At 37.9% G+C, this 20,343-nt stretch overlaps 2 protein-coding genes across 4 annotated transcripts; both read left to right on the forward strand.

Moving 5' to 3' along the window:
- Nucleotides 1–3,471: 3,471 nt before the first annotated feature.
- LOC116211967 (phospholipase A(1) LCAT3) lies at nt 3,472–7,196 on the forward strand. 3 transcript variants are annotated; one of them, XM_031546522.1, is made up of 11 exons: nt 3,472–3,913; nt 4,007–4,098; nt 4,380–4,507; nt 4,608–4,743; nt 4,835–4,886; nt 5,077–5,177; nt 5,332–5,511; nt 5,601–5,758; nt 6,171–6,225; nt 6,468–6,521; nt 6,702–6,796. In XM_031546522.1, the coding sequence occupies exons 1-11, from the start codon at nt 3,667–3,669 to the stop codon at nt 6,753–6,755; spliced, it is 1,257 nt and encodes a 418-aa protein (XP_031402382.1). In that variant the 5' UTR covers nt 3,472–3,666; the 3' UTR covers nt 6,756–6,796. The 3 variants fall into 3 exon arrangements, with proteins under 3 accessions (XP_031402382.1, XP_031402381.1, XP_031402383.1); XM_031546521.1 differs by having other exon boundaries at nt 3,475–3,913; nt 6,787–7,196; XM_031546523.1 differs by having other exon boundaries at nt 3,475–4,199; nt 6,787–7,196.
- A 1,778-nt stretch (nt 7,197–8,974) lies between these two features.
- Nucleotides 8,975–15,934, forward strand: LOC116211339 (gamma-tubulin complex component 2). Its single transcript, XM_031545669.1, has 22 exons — nt 8,975–9,429; nt 9,577–10,096; nt 10,218–10,258; nt 10,379–10,424; nt 10,539–10,673; nt 10,799–10,930; nt 11,280–11,363; nt 11,440–11,538; nt 11,651–11,742; nt 12,276–12,348; nt 12,713–12,865; nt 12,950–13,069; nt 13,264–13,317; nt 13,779–13,862; nt 13,960–14,034; nt 14,113–14,235; nt 14,353–14,478; nt 14,571–14,678; nt 14,765–14,827; nt 14,920–14,994; nt 15,125–15,321; nt 15,406–15,934. The coding sequence occupies exons 2-22, from the start codon at nt 10,019–10,021 to the stop codon at nt 15,530–15,532; spliced, it is 2,085 nt and encodes a 694-aa protein (XP_031401529.1). The 5' UTR covers nt 8,975–9,429; nt 9,577–10,018; the 3' UTR covers nt 15,533–15,934.
- The last annotated feature ends 4,409 nt before the right edge of the window (nt 15,935–20,343 follow it).

Below are 20,343 nucleotides of genomic sequence, written 5' to 3' on the forward strand. Positions count from 1 at the left end.
ATCCGGATCTCGTATGATCAAAATATGATTTAAAACCAGACAATAAGGAAACTAGAGAAATGTCGAGATAGTTTACGTGGAAACTCCAATGCAAGGAACAACCATGGGACCAACTGCAACTCGACTTCATATAAGCCTTATCCTCAGGGGCTGCTCTTAGAGACACACATGACTCAAGAGAAATACTCTTGGATCAATCATATATCACCCAATAAGGCGGATTTCCTCACATTTTCTTCGTGGATCTATTGCTTTTTCTCCTCCCTTGTACCGTAAAGCGTTGCATATATGTAATGGATATACCATGTAGCAATATCATAAGCCAATCGGGTTCTCTAATTCCTCTTAATTTTTAGTAACATCACCAAAAAATTTACTGTTAACATACACATATCTAAAATCTACTTAGGGTTTAAATATTGGATTAGGATCTATTTCAATTCCCTTCCTCGATCACTAAGCAAGCAATCTAAGGACGTGCTACCAAATCAGGGTTTCTCGACATTCGTTGTCGGTCCAAACAAAATCAAATGACATATCCATAATCTCTATCGTGTCTTAGTACTGACAATCCAAATCCATGGGCTTTCTCTCCACCATATACGAGGGATTTTTCCAATAATGTCATCTAACTATGCGAAGACCAAAATACTAAGGAGATATTCATTCAGTTAAAAGGTTTCAGAATCGATGCTGGTGGTTAGTAGGGGAATATGACATATTCGTACGAGCAAAGGACTCTATGCCTGTAATGGGCTACTACAACCCCAACACATGATGAATCTCATCTCGCCCCTTTGCCCTGAAAACTGGCTAGCCACATTATCGTTGATGTCTTGATGCAATGACACGTGATCCCAAGAAGTTTTTTTGTCTTTTTCAGTGTGCATCATGTCTTGGTATGTAAAAATCCAATAGACTTCGGCTGATCTAATCGAACTGAATTGACCTACAAAGGAGTAAAAATTTTCCAACGTGGATTTTCTCCATTAACAATACTTGAACTCGAAACTTTACTTAAGAAAAACAAATGTCGAACTAGTTAAACCAATCCACCTTGATTCAACAAGCACTTTTCTTTTCTATTAGTATGGCATAAATTGAAAAAGGAATATAAAGTTTTAAAGAGTGGGCAAAGATTGTTCATCAATAATAATAATAAAAAAGGTAGGCTAAGATGTTTCCTAAATTAGGACCCTGGCACTTATGCTTTTTCATAAGATTTATACGGACTGCCTTACCAAAAAAAAAAAAAGAAGATTTATACGGATCGGGTCGGAGGATATAGTAATCAATCTTTATCAAATAACATTGAAATTGAAAATATTTTAAACCAAACGCTATGCTTGGTCGGATATAATTTCCCATCGGGATGGGAAAGGATTATTAATCCCATGGATTTTCAATAGCCAAATCTTATGCTTCGAACTTGGCAAGTTATATATAAGTGATAGCCCTACTTCTTGAGCTTCGGCTTGCCTTGTAAGAGTCTTATAAAGTCAAATTTACCAATTTATCCATTATTTATTATTATTACTTTATTAAATTTCTTAAAATATAGGTCAAGAAAAAAAATTAAAATAAAAAATAAAAAATTTAAAAAAAAGAAAAAGAAAAGATAGAACCATTGAAGGGACGGAGGGAGGGCTCGACGCCGGCGACCAACCCTCTGATCGAGATTGCCAAGGACACTAGATGTTGCCGACAAGCTCAGTCAGAGGTCAAGTTGCAGGAATCGAGCTCCCACTGACCGGGATCCCTTGGGTGATGAGGGCTCAATGCCTATCATCGACCTTCCCATCGAGCTTGCTGGGAACACTAGATGCTGTCGACGAGCTCGATCAGGAGGCCAGTGGCTGCAATCGAGCCCCCACCGCTCAAGAATCTCTCGACTCTCTCTCTACAGCCCGGTAGATTCCCGATCGGTGAGGGCTTGATTTCGGCGATAGGAGGGCCAGTGGCTGGCATCGAGCTCCAACAGTAAGTAGTCATCCCTCGATGTCTCCATGGCCGCTTGACAGATTTGGAGAATTTTCGTCTTTTTAGTCTAAATAATATCATAATCCGGGTCTAACCCACTCTTAGGATTTCAGCCCAAAAAAAAAAAAAAACTCGTCCAATCCTTCCATTTATTCTATCTCAGTAGGAACTAAACACAGGATAAGGATTTGGGAAAAACTATTCGGTGTTACATCTAGACGATCAAACATGCCACAAAGGGATTTGGTCTTACGATTAAGGAGGAGTTTATGTATTCACTCAATTCTTGGTTTGAAATCCCTTGAGATCATCTGAGAGCGTTTGGTGTGATTACAACAGTGCATGAAGTCTCGAAATTAGGCACGCAAAACCTGAATATTGATAAAAAAAATGAAAACATTTAATCGGCTCATAAAAGTTTGTATGGTTTGTCCATTCTATAAGACAGTCGAGGCATTGTGCCCCTTTATTTCGCCGATGAATCGTCATGGACAAGACACAGGTGTCCCAAGGTCGCCATGGAAGCTGACCAAAAATTTTCCAAGAAATGACGTATGAGTCGAGAATGAAAGGCTCCTTCTACTTCTTCTAGGCTTCTCTTGCCTTCCGCTCATGGAAAAAAATGGAGGATAGGACAATTCCTTGGGATATACCCACGAATGGGGCCGGAGTGGGCCCCCACACAATGGTCGACGTTGTCTCTTCCCGTTTTGATGGCGCCACCTGTGTCTCTGCCCTCTAGTGTCATATTAAGAGTGCATTTGGATTTAGAGTTGAATTGAGTTGAGTTTTAATTTTAATTAGTTTGTAATAATTTTATTGTTGAATTATGAAAAAAGTATGAAAAAGTAATTAATAATTAAGAAAAAGTAATGATTGTATTATTGAATTGTGAAAAAGTAATAAATATTGAAAAATTTAATATTAAAAATTAAATTAAATAATTAAAAAGTTAAAAATTAAAAATAATAATTATATTGTTGAATTGAAGATAAATTGAGTTGAATTGAGTTGAAAATTTAAAAAAAAACAAAACGCATCCAACTCGTTCGTGAGATTTCAGGAGCGTAGGTGCAAGGACAGTTTTTATCCTTCCATCTCTCTCTCTCTCTCTCTCTCTCAAATCAATCCTCGTAGGAAAGAGAGAATTTTGATGCGCAATTATCATTATTATAATAGAGCGTATGATGATATTTGTCGGATTGATTCCGAAAATTAGGTGAGATTTTGCTTGTTTGAGCATAAACAACAGTGATCAATAATAACAACCGACTATCGAGAGAGAATAATACAGTGGTGTACCTCTCGCCTCTTGATTAATAGATTTTAGATTCGATATTCAGTGGATCTACCTGTACCTTTTTATTAGATATTTAAGATTTTTATTTTAATATACTGATCTATGGGCCCCTCGTAACCGAAAAAAAATAAAACAATCGACTTTAATGATATTACCATATGAGGCTACCGGTAGGTCCTGATGCCATCTCTTGTCTCAGCTGTTCCTTCCTTTGACCAACGTCTGTCAAAGGCTTTTGCTTCTCTTGACTCAACTCAGCGTTGTCGCTCTGTTTACTTTAATTCATTCCACTGCCCGCCGATCATCCATTTACTGCCCCAAAGGTGAGAGCTTTTGGCAATCCCCCGTCACCATTTCACTTGGGTCGTGTCGGGCTCCCGGCTACGATGCTTGGGGATCTCTGCCTGTGCCCCTGTTTCGGGTCAGGCGGCGGCTCTGTTAGTAATGGCGACGAGCCCGGCAAAGGGGAGGCTTCTGACCGCAACCCAGTGCTGCTCGTGTCGGGTATGGGAGGCTCCATCATCCACTCCAAGAGTAAGAAGCTCGGGTTTCAGACCCGGGTTTGGGTTCGAATCCTCCTAGCTGACCTCGAATTCAAGAAGAAGCTCTGGTCCCTCTACAATCCCGAAACGGGTCCCTCTCTCTATCTCTCCCCTACATTTGGAGGAAACTCTTTATCCTGCTTATCTGATGCGTAAAGCCTTTTGTTCTTGTTTGGTAGCTCAGGCTATACTGAATCCTTGGAAGATGATTCTGAGATTGTGGTTCCTGATGATGATTTTGGGCTCTACGCAATTGATATCCTAGACCCATCGTTGGTGAGATGAAAGTTTTCCTTTTCTCTCAGCGGATAATCCTACTTTGCATCCGAGAATGTTTATACTGCATACTCGTTGCAAATGATGAATTCCGTTTATTGGTAATGATCCCGGATATCTTACTTTGCATCCGAGAATGTTTATAGCTCAGTGCATCAGCTGAGTTTTACCTTGCACCCCATAAGGCTTGTAGTTTAGTGCATCATATAGTTAAGTGATTTTGAGTCTTGAGTTTATTTCTCGATATATTTTTCTGATGGAAGGTTTTCTTCGTGTTCCAGTTTGTAAAAATAATGCATCTGAAAGAAGTTTACCATTTTCACGATATGATTGATATGCTGCTCGGAATTGGGTATAAGAAGGGCACCACGCTATTTGGTTACGGTTACGATTTTCGGCAAAGCAATAGGTAGTAATGATGTAATAAACATATATTCATGTGGCATCATTTAAAATCAATTTCTCATATGTTGGAACTTTACTGTGTCAAACCTCGTTTATTGCTGCAGAATGGATAAACTGATGGAAGGTCTCAAACTGAAGTTAGAAACAGCTTCCAAAGCTTCTGGTGGTAGAAAGGTCGATATAATCTCTCACTCGATGGGCGGACTTCTTATCTCGTGTTTTCTCTCACTTCATAACGATGTGAGTACATTCTGAGAATAACTGCTATTGATTCCGTGTATGAGCATATTATGATAAAGGGTTGCCGATTAATGCAGTAGTTGATCAACAGGTGTTTTCCAAGTACGTTAGCAAGTGGATTTGTATTGCATGCCCTTTCCAAGGTAAGTTCTATCATCCCGTATCTTCCGATTTCATCCACATGGGACCATGTCTTTGAATTATTTAAAGAAAGGTCCAAAGTGATACATTTACAAATAGCAGGGTTTCACCTCCTTTGCCTAACCTCTTTGTATCCATGCTAAAGTTGTGCGATGAAATTGTCCCTGAAAACTGATTTGGTAAGCTTGATAGGAGCACCTGGGTGCATCAACGACTCACTCCTGACTGGACTACAGTTTGTAGAGGGATTTGAAAGCTACTTTTTTGTCTCTAGGTGGTCCATGCATCAGCTTGTGAGTTCTCAAGCCACATTGATGGTTATCAATTCAGTTTTTTTTCTGCATTACTGATGTTCTTAACATGCAACCACTATAACAGTTCGAATGGCTCATTGCTGTCAGCTTTCTTTCTTACTTATTCGAGAATTTTCTTTCAAATAATATGTAGCTGGTCGAGTGCCCGTCAATATATGAAATGTTGGGTAATCCTGATTTTAAGTGGGCTAAACCTCCAGAGATTCAAGTTTGGCAGAAGTCTTCTGCAGATGGAAACGATTCCGTGAATTTGGAGACATATGGTCCCCTTGAATGTGTCTCTGTGTTTGAAGCAGCATTGAGGAATAACGAGGTACTTTGTTTAAAACCAATCTTTTCTGAAAGATAATCTTCTGAATTTCTTTTTATGGATAACGTCATGATTGATTTTGCTTGGCGTAGTTAAGTTACAATGGAAGAACGATATCTTTGCCATTCAACTCTTCCATTCTCAAGTGGGCTGCTGAAACTCGCCGAATTATCAACAATGCTGAACTTCCAAGTGGAGTTAGCTTCTACAATGTTTATGGGACTTCATTTGACACACCTTTCGATGTTTGGTATGCATTATATTTCCTATGCACGTGCGATATACTTGTTCCTGTCCATCATAAATGAAAGTTCCTCTACTTAGTATGAATAATGCATGTAGTAACTTCACATGGAAAATTTGAGAGCCCTACAATCTATTGACTTAAGTCACACGTGTCTCCATAAAGGGGATGGAGATGTAAATTTGATCTTCTCACCTTATAATTTGGTTAGATAAGTTTCTTCCGTGAGTAAATCTCGTTTAAACCAAATTTGAATCTATATGAATTAAGATAGCCACTTTGTATCTTTCCATTTCTTACATGTTAATTTTTTAGTTGAGTGTATTATTGGAAAATTATCAAAAATAAAGCGTAGTGCTGTAGAAACTGAAAATTTTAGGTTGATAAAATTATTGCTGACTCTGAAACTTTGCCTCAGCTATGGTTCTGGGACATCTCCAATCGAGGACTTGTCTAGCATATGCCACTCAATGGTGAGTGACCAATCATCTCTAATCCGTACACAATTTTTATCTCTATTTGACCAGTTTCTCCTCAAGTTGTACCTTCGTTTGGATATTGAGAGCTCTATATTTGATCTTATAACGTGGAAATGTATACTGCTATGGTGCAGTTCAAAGCTCTTTCATTTGTTGCTGGTGCTATCAATGTTCTCATGCTTTTTCTTTCTTCCACGGGATTTTAACAATTAAAACCTTCTTTTTCATCATCACAGCCTAAATATTCGTATGTAGATGGAGATGGGACTGTTCCTGCTGAATCAGCTCGGGTATGTGTTTTCCATATCTACCATTCCATGGAATAACTTGAGAATTCAGTTTGATACTTGTCTTTGGATTGGGTGATAGAACTCATCCCTGATGCCAATACCCCGTGTGGTACGAATGACGTTAACTTTCTGTTTCAGTTTTATTATGATTTACCAAATGGGCCATTTTGCACTTCTCAGTGGCCTACCGAAAGGAGTTCTCAACATCGTACTCTAGATTCTTGTCTAGTTTAAGTAAATGAACGGGCCATTTACTCGAGTGCAGGCAGATGGATTCACAGCCGTGGAGCGGGTTGGGGTTGCCGCCAGACACCGGGAACTGCTGCGTGACAAGACTGTGTTCAGGCTGATCCAGAAATGGCTGGGGGTTGAACAGGGGACAAGCAAGCACCGCAGTAAGACATCAAGAGTGATGCATTCCTCTTAGCGAAAGATTCGAGGTCTGCTCTACCTGAGAGTGAGCTTGACAGTGTCTCTTGCTTGTAATTATCATAGGCTAAACCGATCGGTACTGGGTCAACAGTTGTACATTTTCTTCTGTTTGCTTGCGAATTGTTCGCATGATGCAATTGGAGGGCCAAAAGTTCAGTTATGCCCTGTTCCTCGAGTCCTGATTTTGCGCGGAATCAATATCCAACAAAAGCAATGTCCGATATGGTTGGTCTGTTCCAATTAGTTCGTGAATGTGACGATATTCGACCTTTTCTTTTTTTGAAGTTACTAGTGATGACCGACCCGCCTACGATAATACATTTCTCTTGATAACACACATTACCGATGAGCACGCCAAATGCAAAAGAATCGGTTCGCTTGCATAGTCACATACAAGATGACGTTTTCGAGAATATTACGGTTGCGTTTGAATTGTTAGTGTGATTTTAGAATCATGATTTTGATTTTGATTTTGATTGTGGAAAAAGACAAATGAGATATATTATAAATTTGACTTGAGAAACGTGTATTTTTTTGTTGTGTAGTGTGTTGAGTTAAAATCAAAATTATGATTTTAAAATTAGTTTAACAATTCAAACGGGCCTACGAAACTACATAAAGTGACTGAACTCCGGGAAAGTAATGTGTGTCCAGTTTTGATTTTGCAAAACGAAAAAGGGCGTGCAAAAGTGGCACTAAAAAATCCAAGATTTAGTTCAACAAAAAATAAGAAAAATATATGTAATAGCACAATTTTTTATTTTTGTATTAATTTTATCACAATATTTTAAATTATATCATATAGCATAATATTTAGGGTGTAGTGTCAATTATGGTCTGACTTTAAATTTTTCATGAAAATTAAACAGAACGCGGGCGTGGGATACATGTGGATGAATAATGAACCCAGACTCTTGCCACATGCGGAATAACTCATATTTCGACTCGCCTGATACCTTTTATCCACCTGACTCTCTCAACATCATTGCTCTTTTTAAAAATAACCATGCCATCAATAGAAAAAAATCACATAATAAACTTATTACAATTCATATAGTGAATATAAGATAAAAAATTATTAAAAAGAAAAGTGGTTCTACTGGTATGTCACTGCTATATCATTGGCATCCAATTCAAACTAGTAGAGATGTTCAGGCTTTTTAGGCGTCATGTTACAGTACAAGAAATGATCAGCTACTCGACTGAAGCTAGGAATTCAGACACCATTTTATCCAGTTCGTTGAATGGCTCAAGCCACTTCAGCAATGGGAAGAGCTTTTCACCGAAAAAGCAAGAAAGGTGCGACTACATCCACAGGGGGATAGGCATGTCATTGTCAAATGAAATGCAAACTTTAATTCGTTTTCTTTTAGGAACAAAAGAGGGAGAAGTGTGAAGAAAGAGACTGACAAACTCATGGGTGAAAATGAGGAGAAACAGCAAAGTACTGAGCTAAAGAGAAATTTAGGACTGCAGTGAGGTGAGAGATGCGTGAAGAGCGGGAATGAGATTCGAGTATTGATAGCGAGGGAGTCGAGTGGGTGAAAAGGTCTGCTGTTAGAATATGGATTATTTTGCATGTGGCAACTATGGGCCTAATATTCATCATCTAGCGCGTCACATCAGTCTTTCGTTTAATTTTTACGAAAAATTTGACGTCATACCATAATTGATATTACACTCTAAATGATATATTGTATAGTATAATTTTAAAATATTATGATAAAATTGACACAAAAACAAAAGTTATGATATGATTGACATTATTACATTCTAAACGATGTGCTATATGATGTAATTTTAAAAGGTTATGATTAAATTGACACATGAACAAATGATTGTGCTAGAACATATATTTTTCCACAAAAAAAAATATGATTAAGAGCAGGCACGATTAGCAAATTGCGCTATCAGATAAGCAAAAATGAACTTTATCTACAGAAGGCGACGCTAAACCGAGATTAGTCTCAACAAAATATTGTTGTCTCACGGAAAAAGATAATCATAAAACAAAAACATGCTCAGAATTCAATTAAATTTCCAAGGGGACCGCCGATCTTAATTTATTTCAGAATAGTCCCTTAATTTATGCTCAGTTGAACTAAGGTCATGTTTGGCAATAGAGTTGCACTCAGTTTAACTCTATTACACATTTTTTAAAATTTCAAAAAGACTCAAATTTTTAAAAAAATTTCAATTTTGCCCCAACCTTTTCTCTCTCCTCTGCACGTTCACTGTTCATCTTCCTCTTCTCTACCCCCTCCACTGTTCATCGCCCCAAACCCGCCCTCTCTTTCGACTCTGCAAGATTCGCCTCGATCCCGCCCTCTCCTCAGGCCGAGGCTGCAGAAGCATCAACAGACTCGCGGAGACGGAGGCGCTCAGTGAGCGAGTCTCGGAGGGAGGTGAAGTGCGAGTCAATATCGGACCTGGCGAGGGAGAAGGAAGGGAGGACAGAGGGGAAGCTCGCCTGAAGGTCGTCTTATGCCTTCTGAAGGCCCTCCTTCTTCCTGTCAATGAGCTCGATTGCCTCTTCAATCGATTGCACAGTCTCCATTCTTCCTCTGCAAATCGGTTGCCAAAGCAGAAAAACCCTAATTTTTATTCCAATCAACTCTGACAGAGAAGAAGATGAAGCCGCCATCCTCGCTCCACAATCACAATTGAAGGCTCAACCGGTGTCGATCTTCAGATTTGGGGCTCGGTTGAGATTCACAGAGAGAGACAGATTGCAAAAGAGAGAGAAGTCGGGAAGGAAGAGAGAGAGTGAGTGAGAGGGTGGGGCATATTTTGAAAAATCTTAAAAATCTAGGCCATTTTATAATTTTCAAAAAGTTTGGAGTTGAGTTAAACCATACTCCGCTCAATTTTCCTCTTCCGTCTTTTTACTGTTCTCTTTTGGCGCTTTTTTCTTTTATTTCCTCAACTCTCCGGTCGTCTTGTCGCTGAGCGAGTCGCCGTAGAGAAGCTCCGGCGTATCAGTACACTGAACAGTGCTCTGGATCTCCCCGGCAATGAGCAGCTGATTCGAATTCCTCTCACTTCGAAAGCTCCCCATTGCATCGATGGAGCCGGCGGCGGCGATGCCTTCAACTCCTCGCTGGAACGTCGAAAGGCCTTTCCTCACCGGCCGCTTTCACCAGGTCGCCTTTCCCTCCTTTGAATTCTTCATGGACAAATGTTCAGACAAGCTTCTCTGTGAATTACCGTCTCTGGGGTATTGTCGTTTCTGTGTTAATTTCTCAAAAGTCGAATCCTTTGCAGGAAGTGAAAGGAACATCTCGGCTCGCACACGATTCTCATAGGTACCTGCCCTAATTATCCTTCCACTCGTTTCCCGTTGGTTCGGATGCTCGGACATCTTTTGACTAATTCCAGTTCATCAACTTCATTTGGTTTTGCCTTTCCCTTGTGACCTGAATCAGTGTTGGATCGAACGAGGCCATAGGTTGCTATGATGCTTCGGTTCAGGTGTGAGCTATTTTCTAAACGTTCCAGCGTTTTGGCAATTCTTGTGGGGCGTTTTTTGTTTATTATTATTTTTGCTCCAAACACTGTTGAAATTGTATTCCGATATCTTTGTAGGAGCTTATTGTCATCGATGACCTCCTATCTGCTTTGGTTGGTATCGAGGGGAGATACATTTCGATCACGAGAATTCGTGGGAAGGATGATGAGGTTTCCTTCCAAATTGATGCATCCATGGATTTGACACTACAAGTGAGACCCTTTTTGAGCTTTTAAAAATTCCTTGTCATTTGGTGTTTATGTGTCCTGTTAGAGCATGCTGTAAGTTTAGTTTCATTTCTCGAGCATTTCAGCTGAAAGAGTCTTTCCTAATGCAGGAAATGGCTAAAAGGATATTTCCTCTTTGTCAAAGTTTTCTTTTAATTAGCCAATTTGTGGAGTCAAGATCTCAGTTCAAGAATGGATTAGTTAATCACGCCTTTGCTGCCGCTCTCAGAGAACTCCTCCTAGTAAGTTGTTTGATACACAAAGGTGTTGGTTTGCTGCAGTTCTGGCTCAAAAGCTTTCAACATTCTCTATCGATTTGCCATGAATTGTTTAACTGTGATGATCTTTTTCTTTTCTTTCTGATTTAGTCTTCATAGAATTTGCTATACACATTGTTCACCGTCTTGGATCTATCGCGTGGTAGCTTGGCCATTTTCTTTTTCTTTTCCTTCTTTCTGAGCTTTTTCTCTGTAACTGAGTTTTATCTTTACTTTATTTATTTATTTATTTATTTTGATAGTTTTCATAGGAACTTCTATGTATCTGATAGCACTTTTTCTGCAACTCAATGCTGGTCATCTCTCTTATCAGGATTACCAGGCAATGGTTGCACAACTTGAACACCAGTTTCGACTCGGAAGACTTTCCATACAAGGGTTGTGGTTTTACTGTCAGGTTGGTGCTCTTCTTAAAATTCATTGTTATCAATCCCAAGATCTCGTGGTCAAGGAGATTTTACCACGCGTTGCAGCCCCTTATGGTGTCCATGCAAGCATTATCAGTGGTGATTCAGAAGGCTTCAGCTAATAATTACACTGGTTCTGCAGTTCTTAACCTGTTACAGAGTCAGGTTAGCATTGCCAAGGGCTCCTTAAAGTTCCTAAAAAGATAATTGTTCCCTCTACATTTGTTTTCTCACCTTTTGATTTTGATATTCGTGTTCTCATTTGTGGTTTATGCAGGCGAAGGCCATGGCTGGTGATAATGCAGTAAGGTCATTACTAGAAAGGATGACTCAACGTGCAAACAATGCATATCTTGGTATATTGGAAAGGTATCTGCAAGCTTGGCATATATTTTAATGCCCTAACTCTTGGAGAGCGCATTGAAGAGTGTTTGAGTTGCAGGTGATAGTTTGTTAGGTCGGGGTCTAGGGCATCAGGTATTGGATGCTTTTGAGCTACTGGATATGATTCAGTGAAAAACATTGCATGACCTCTCTTTATGAATACTTTCTCGTGTGCTGTATGCAGGTTGGTACCCTCCGGGGGCTCTCATTACCAAATGCATTCTAAATAGATTCAAAAAGGTTTTCCTTTTTGAACTATGTGGTAATTGTAGAATTGAAAGGCTGAATTAATTTAACTTTCATCTAAAGTTGTACCTCAGAAAAACTTGGGGGGGAAAGGTTTACTGATTACTTCGCATTTGCAGGGTATATTTTTGGGAAAATTCTACATGCCTGTTACACTTGAGAACATGATCTTTCTCAATTGTTCCTTGTTGCCTTGTTCCCTTATTTTTCTTGCACAAGAGTGCTATGATGTGGTCTAGATCTTTTGCTAACATGGACGATAATTATCTCAGATGGGTCTATGAAGGAGTAATCGATGACCCTTATGGTGAATTTTTTATCAAGGAGAACAAATCTCTTCTAAAGGTAAAGCAGTACAGCAGAACCCATTTCCAGAGCAAACATGCTAATTTTCTTCTCACATGTTTTGGAGTTTTGCATCATATATTTTAGGCAACTCTATTAGTGAAAATGCAGCAAGTATGCTGATGTTCCTATTACTAAATAGATTTTTAGAAATGTCAATAAATCTGCTCTGCACCAGTTTTAACATTAAAATTACATCTCTAACAATTTGTAAATATATCTATGACTTCCCATGATATTAAGCTGTCAGAGAAAGGATACCCAATCACACAAACTCACTGTGCTGATGATCTTTAGTGATTAATTGTGGCTTAGTAAATGGTAAATTTGCTGTTATGATGCTCACAGTTTTTTGTTTGTTTAGGAAAGCCTCACTCAGGATAGCGATGCTAAATTTTGGAGTGAGCGTTACAGTCTCAAGGATGGAATCCCTAGCTTTTTGGCGAATATTGCCGGGACAATTTTGACAACTGGGAAATATCTAAACGTCATGAGAGAATGTGGACACACTGTTCAGGTTATTCAATTTTGGAAATAAATAAGTGAATCTTATTTTGATATAGTTTCATCATTAGACGCTTGATTAAATTTTTATATGTAGGTCCCAGTGTCAGAGAATTCAAAATTCATGAGCTTTGGTGCGAATCATCACTATCTTGAATGTATAAAAGTTGCGTATGATTTTGCCAGTGGAGAACTCCTAAATCTCATCAAAGAAAAGGTAAGATTTTCTTTCATATTAATCTTTTGTATAACATTCTCATTTGATGAAGTTAAAACTTTTATTTTTGCAGTTATCATGCTTGCGCCCCCCCCCCCCCTCTCTTCTTTTCTTTTTCTTAATTATCTGAATAGGGAGAACTTCTCATGGAGCAATTTGGCTAATTGAAATTTTTGTCAAAATTTCTTGTGTAGTATGACTTGGTTGGAAAGCTGCGGTCCATAAAGCATTATCTTCTTCTTGATCAGGTATTCTCTTTTATGTTGGCACCCTGAGGCTGAGTTTCTATATTATTTTTGTGGCTTAATAGTGAATTTAATCTACTTGAAGTTGAGACTGCTGTGTGAATACCTCACTCAGGATAGTGATGCTAAAATTTGGATTTGATGATGAAAGTTTAGAAAACAACAATCGGACAGTTCTTTAGGCTCTATGGAATTTGATTCCATTTGGTAATAAAAATATTTCATAAAACATCAAGCATTCAGTCTTAAGGAACATGATTGTCTGGACAAATTTCTAGCAAATAGTGAACCATAACACTAGCAAAAGAGAGACACGAACGGTGCCTCCCCACCCCAATATGCAATTCTATTCTCTTGCTGTAGAGCGACATCTTTAATGCGGTTTTCTTGTTTTATGCATTGCAAAGCTATTACTTCACGAGCATTTCGAGTGGTTTCATTATATTCTCTGTATGGTATCGTAGGGTGATTTCTTGGTTCATTTCATGGATATAGCTCGAGATGAACTCAACAAACAACTTGATGAGATATCAGTGGAGAAGCTTCAGGTTTTGCATCTTATCTTAAATGGAGCTTCAGATACTTATTCTTGTTGCTATCTGCATTTGGCTTGTATATAATTGTGATATATCCTTCATTGAATAGTCTCTGCTGGACCTTGCTCTACGTACAACTGCAGCTGCATCAGACCCCTGTCATGAAGACTTAACCTGTTGTGTTGTGAGTCCTTGACATTTCTTTTGCATAGAGAAGGTGAAATCTACGGAATAAATCTTACTCTTTTTTGAAAACTTTTAGGAAAGATCCCCTTTGCTGAAAAGATTAAGCGATCTCGAGCTTCATGACACTGTATCTGATGGGAAAGGCTCGGAGGAGCCTGTCAGCGTAACAGGGCTTGAAACATTTTCTCTCAGTTACAAGGTATTTTCTGTCAGAATCTATTTCACCCTTCCGTTAAGGCGTTAATCCCTACTTTCAATTGTTTGCAGACTGCACTTTATGTTGTTCTTGATTCATTATCTTGTTATCGTATTTCAGGTTCAGTGGCCATTATCTATTGTGATATCAAGAAAAGCCTTGACAAAGTACCAGTTGATTTTTCGGTTTCTTTTCCACTGCAAACATGTGGAACGCCAACTTTGTGGAGCTTGGCAAATGCATCAGGTATGAGGTTTAATTTCCTTGCTACTAAAATATGGAATGCTTCTCCCCTTCTAGCACATTCAAATTGATTTTTGAATTGATATGTCTTGCAGGGTGTCCGTGCTCTGAACAGTCGTGGAACTGCCATTTCTCGATCCTCTCTTCTGTGCCGAAGCATGCTTAAATTTATTAATAGCCTTCTACACTATCTAACATTTGAGGCAGGTTTTATTTTGGCATCTTCATCATGGGAACTGTTTTAAAAGAAGTGGTGACATGCTAAATTTGTGATATTGCGTGCTTTCAGGTCCTTGAACCTAACTGGCATGTGATGCATAATAGGCTTCAGACAGCGAAGAGCATAGATGAGGTTCCCTTGGTCTAATTTTGAGGACTTTAATGTTACAATTCGTGCTACGTAATTCTTTGGGCTAACTTTATATATTGGACCTTGTGAAACAGGTTATTCGGCACCATGATTTTTTCCTTGAGAAGTGCCTGAGAGAATGTCTGCTTCTCTTGCCTGAACTTCTGAAGGTTAATTCTGTACCATAAAATTCTGGATGTTATTGATTGCACTAATTCTACCGACTGCAATATAAGTTTTCTTTGCTTCTCGTAACGTTGCTACGTGATAGACTAATATAATTTCACTCCTAAAATGCAGAAGATGGAGAGGTTAAAGATGCTGTGTGTACAGTATGCTGCAGCGGCCCAGTGGTTGATATCATCTTCTGTCGACATTCTGAAGATGGAGGAACCATCAAGGGATCGATCAGAGAAATCAAAGCCATGGAAATCAAGAGGCTTATCTCAGGGAATGATGTTGACCACCAGAAATGCGACAGTAATGGATTCTATTATGTAAGTTTGAAGTGGTAGCTGATGCTATTCTCTCTCTGTCTCCCTTCCGATCTATCTAATGATTTTAATTCTTCATTGCTGAAGCACTTTCGAGAAGGAATTCAGTACTGAGCTTCATAGCCTGGGGCTGATCTTGAGCAACAATGCCCAGAAGGAGCCATATCTTACTCATCTTGCACAGTGGGTTCTCGGTGTTCGGAGTAACCCATGAATATCTGCAGGGCTGCTCTATATTCCTGAGGTTCTTCCTCATCTAGTCCATTTTTGCAACCACCGACGATGATCTCTTGACTGCCTCTGTGCAGCTTTGAGCATCATTTTTGGGAGATTTCCAATGGATGCAGTTAATGAAATTGGACCTGCAACGGTAAAGGCTTAAGTAGTTCGTTGAGAGGTAGGAATTTGTTTCTTCTGTAAAAGCAACATGTCTTCCTCGTCTTGCTTCTGTTGGAACCGTTGGTTTTTTTCCAGTGTCTTGTCAGTTTCACCTGAGGAAATACTCTGGCTGCTTGTAAGATTATTGAGTTTCTATTCCTCGAGTTTGTAAGATTATTATGTTAATTCGAGAGAGGCTGAGTAATTAGCGTAATGCTCAACCTTAGATTGACTTAAACCTCTTAAGCTCGGGGCCGGCTCAAAGAGTAAAAAGTCTCAAACTTTCAGCTCAAGAATGGGCTCGGGAGGATGCTCATAAAGCTTGAGGAATTATCTAACGAGACCTGTGGCAATGATGATGATGATGATAATAATAATAATATATGATTGGTTCACCAAAAATAAAAAGGTATATAATTGCTTTTCATTAAGCAAATACATATATATATATATATATATATATAGTTTACGCAAACAAATATTTATATTGGTATATTGTTCGGGGATACCATTACGGTATGACTAGAACATCAACAGAAAAAAAGGGTAAAATCCTGAAACGAATGAATTTTTTTGTGTTATTTAGATGCAATAATGCATTGTGTTTTTATATAATTTGGCTAACTTAATGTACATCATTAATATATATATGGTGGCTAGAATTTAAGATTTTCTTATTAATTTATAGTGATCTATTGCTTCTAAGTGAAAGCTACTTTATATTTCCTTTGTTGAATTAAAGCTATTTTATTTGAGTATAAAGATTTTGGCTCCTTTTTATATTTTGGCATTGAGATCTTTAAAAGATTAATCAAGCTCCAGATAAAGGAGATTTGAGATCTTTGAGCGAGAACTTTTTATTTATTATACAACGATTTAAGATACATTTTAAATGGGTTTCGGCTCCATAAGTCACCCAAAAAAAAAGGATACATTTTAAATAATATTGGTTAAGTATCAATTTTTTATTTAAAAAAAGAAAAAGATAAGAGCTTTTCCAAATGGTAAAATGTATTTGAGTTAAGAAAGGAAAAGATGGATTTAACTATTTAAGAGAGTGATTAGAGGGTCTACCCATATTTATTAGTTATAAATATGGGATTAAGGGTATTTTCGCACAACATATAACAAATGCGGTGAATAAGGGGTGGAAATCGCCCCAGCCTAATACTCATTCAAGCCCTAATACAAATCCAATAATAGGCAAGTAATTTTATAGATGGCAAGAATTTTTTGTTAATGCAAATGAAAATTATTATGGTGGTTTTTTCGATAATTTCTCTACACCACTGATTTTATTGCCGTGAAGGATCAGATACGTATGGGACTGCCAAAACTAAATTATTTTGATTCCATATAAAAATGGGATATACAGATTTTATAATGACACTGAGACACTAACGAAGTATTCACACATACAGCCTATCATCTGTAGGAGGAGTTCCCATCCTAGCTAGGGAAGCAGATCTGAGGCATTTCAAGGTGAGTTTCCAATTTCATAGTCTAACATAAGTTCGTTTTCGAAAACTTTTGTTATTTGTATTATTATACACATTTGCAAATTTACTTTTTGTTTTTTTTTTTTTTAAAAAAAATAGAAATCTGTCGTCAATTCTAGAATGTATGTTCAACGGTTAAAGAGGAAATAGAAAATGTATATTATATATATTGTTAGAGGTGTCTCGCATCAAGTTCGGAAGATCCGAGAGACCCGAAGACTCGAAAACATGTTTTCCTCAGCTTGAGCGTTTTATCACGTATATTTAGTGTCGTTTATTTTTCGATTTCTCACTGTTCTAATTTCGTTTGGGTATCTTGTTACAATATATATCAGCCTCGCCTCTAAAATATTCTTGGTCTTTTTTATTCTTTTAATTTTGACAGGTACTACAAGACAACTCAGATGTCCAAGTTATCGTTTGTTCTCGTTGCAATTGTTCTCTTTGCTTTCATCCAATGTTAGTAAAGGCTTGTATCCTTATTTCTCTAACTTAATGATCATTGGCAAGTTATTTTTAGACTGAAAAAAAAAAAAACAATTTTAATCTGTTTTCGAGACTTGGCCGATTTCTTCAATCTCGTTAAGAAAAAGAAAAAAAAAACTTTCTTCATTTTGTCCTTTTTGTAATTTTCTTTTGGGAAGTTCCTCTAACAAAAAAATTGAATTAAAAAAAGAGTAAAATCTAAAGAGAAGAGGACCCGAAAAGGAAAGAGAAATGAGATTAAAATAACACGTGTATTTTTTGTAAGATTGTTAGTGTTTTTAATTGAATATAATTTTTTAATTTTAACAGGCGCTATTTCACAATACCAAGACCATCAACTAAAAGATTTCCCATCAACAAATGTCGTGGAGATAGCGCCACATTGCGGTAGGAATGGTAGCTCTACAAATTGGTGTTGCGAGTCATTCCTTCCCATTGGGTGCTTCAAGGACATGGAAACGTGCTTGGAGAACTGTGTTCCCAACCCTCCCTCTACCGTCGGGCTACATAACTAAACCGGATTTCCTGAAGGAATTTGGATCAAAATAATTAATTAGATCCTATGAATGTTATAAGTGCTTTATTTGGAGGGTGGATTCTTGATGCATAATAATGAGAAGGATTTGCTCGTGATAATGTAAACTCAATATTTTTAAAATTTTCATTCTTTTGTATTTCAAGTTTTTTTTTTTTCCAATAATTTTCAAATTACAAAACTATAGTTCGTATAATGCGGGGATCTCCATATAGGATACGAGAGGTGGTTGAGGTTGAGAGTGGTTTGGGTTTTTCACCACTGAGGAGTTCCCATCAGTCCCAATTGCAAAATTGACTTTGGAGAGGGAATGGTAAACCCTGGTCAGGGGGGATTAAGGGAGGAATCGAATTGCAATCATGTTCGTTACTGTTTCTTTGGAATCCTCCAAAATGTACGAGTTCAATTCATTTCATAAAAATTCAATTAGATTAAATTATGCTATTTGGATTCTAAAATACACAAGATTAAGATGAGAATTCACATTGGTGAAAAATCAACAAGATTCATGTCAATTTTGACATGAAAAATCAACATGATTCAAATTCTTATATATATATACACACACACACTAGTGTAGCAGCACATGCGTTGCACGTGCCTTGGTTATTCTATATTGATGAACCATATATTGACTTTATATCAATTAGAATCGACCTAAGTAAATAACTTTTTAGGTGCTACTGACAAAATTATGTGCGCGCGCTTTGAACCGGGTTGTGCGCTATGAAAACCGGGTTGTATCTTCCATAAGAAAATGTAATCAGTCAATTGTCCCTCAATTAAGTTCCCAAAATAATATCCTTATCATTGTTGTCGGATTTCCTCAAGAGTCTTCAAAAATCATACACCATGATCTTCCCCGGTTGTATTTTGCAATTTTCTAGCCTTGTTCATCCTTTACCCTTTTTCTTTCCTTAAACGGAATGTAAATCAATAAGAATGGCTCGGTAGTCAAATAATGGCACAACCTTCTTTTTCTATGTGAATCCTATCATTTGGAAGCTCAATTTAGAACCCCGACTAGTCTAATTAAGTTGGGTCGACCCACTGAGGGATAAAATTCTCCTAGCATGGATTTTCTCTATTCACAAGATTCGAACTTGAAACTTTAAGGGTAATAAGTGCAGAATCGTTTGAACCAACTCAAGTTGGTAATGACACAACTTTCTTGATAAAGACTATATGTTCAAGTAACCCTAAAAATGAGGCTAGAGATTACTCCACATTGGGAACTCTAATGTATGATGCCTGATCATCCTTCCATCCATGTATAGCTTGTCCGTTTCTTATTTAGGTATGGCCTTGATTACCCGTTACGTACGCCGCCGGGGGTTCACAGAGTTTCGGGAATTAGTCGGACGAAGCCTGGACACCCCGGGTTAGCAAAAAAAAAAGAAAAGGTATGGCCTCTTTAATTAATAAGGACTTGACAGAGTGACCATAATCTCATAGTTTAGTTATTTTAGCATTATCGTTAATTTAATGTATTCACTAAACCAATCCCTATGGTATTTTGACAAGATAAATGTAATTTATAATAAGATGTAACTTTTTTAAAATTCTATAAAAAAAATTGTAGAATAGCTGGAACTTCTTGGAGGGTAGACAAAGTGTAACAGCAATCGCCTCCCGTCAACAAAAGGAATTACATAAGCTCAAGATGGGAATATACAATCAGTGAACACATCCTAACTAGGGGCAGAACGAGCAGAAACAAGAGTAAATGAGATATTAACATATGATTTCTTGAAGAAGTTTCCCATACTATTGGCCTTTCCAAGGGTATGAAGAAATTTTACTTAACTTAATCTTTCAAAGCCAAAATCACACTAATATCAGCAACTAAGTGCCAAGAGTGCCCCTTGTGCTTGTTGGGCCGGTTTCTCTCCTATATGGAAAATGGTGAGGACTAGTGTTAGAAGTAATCCCACATGGAAAAGTTGAGAGGAAATCCATAAATTTATAAGAGATAATAGTTAGCAATCAATTGGCTTAAGCTTTTGAGTTGCGGATGGACCCGAGTCTGAAGTAAGCCTATGGATTTTACCTAACAAGTGGTATCAGAGCCCAAGGTAATGATTCTAGGGAAGTGCACACGCTATGCATGGAAATCCACACCGCATC

Source organism: Punica granatum, chromosome 6 (genome assembly GCF_007655135.1).
Source record: "Punica granatum isolate Tunisia-2019 chromosome 6, ASM765513v2, whole genome shotgun sequence".
Lineage (NCBI taxonomy): Eukaryota > Viridiplantae > Streptophyta > Magnoliopsida > Myrtales > Lythraceae > Punica > Punica granatum.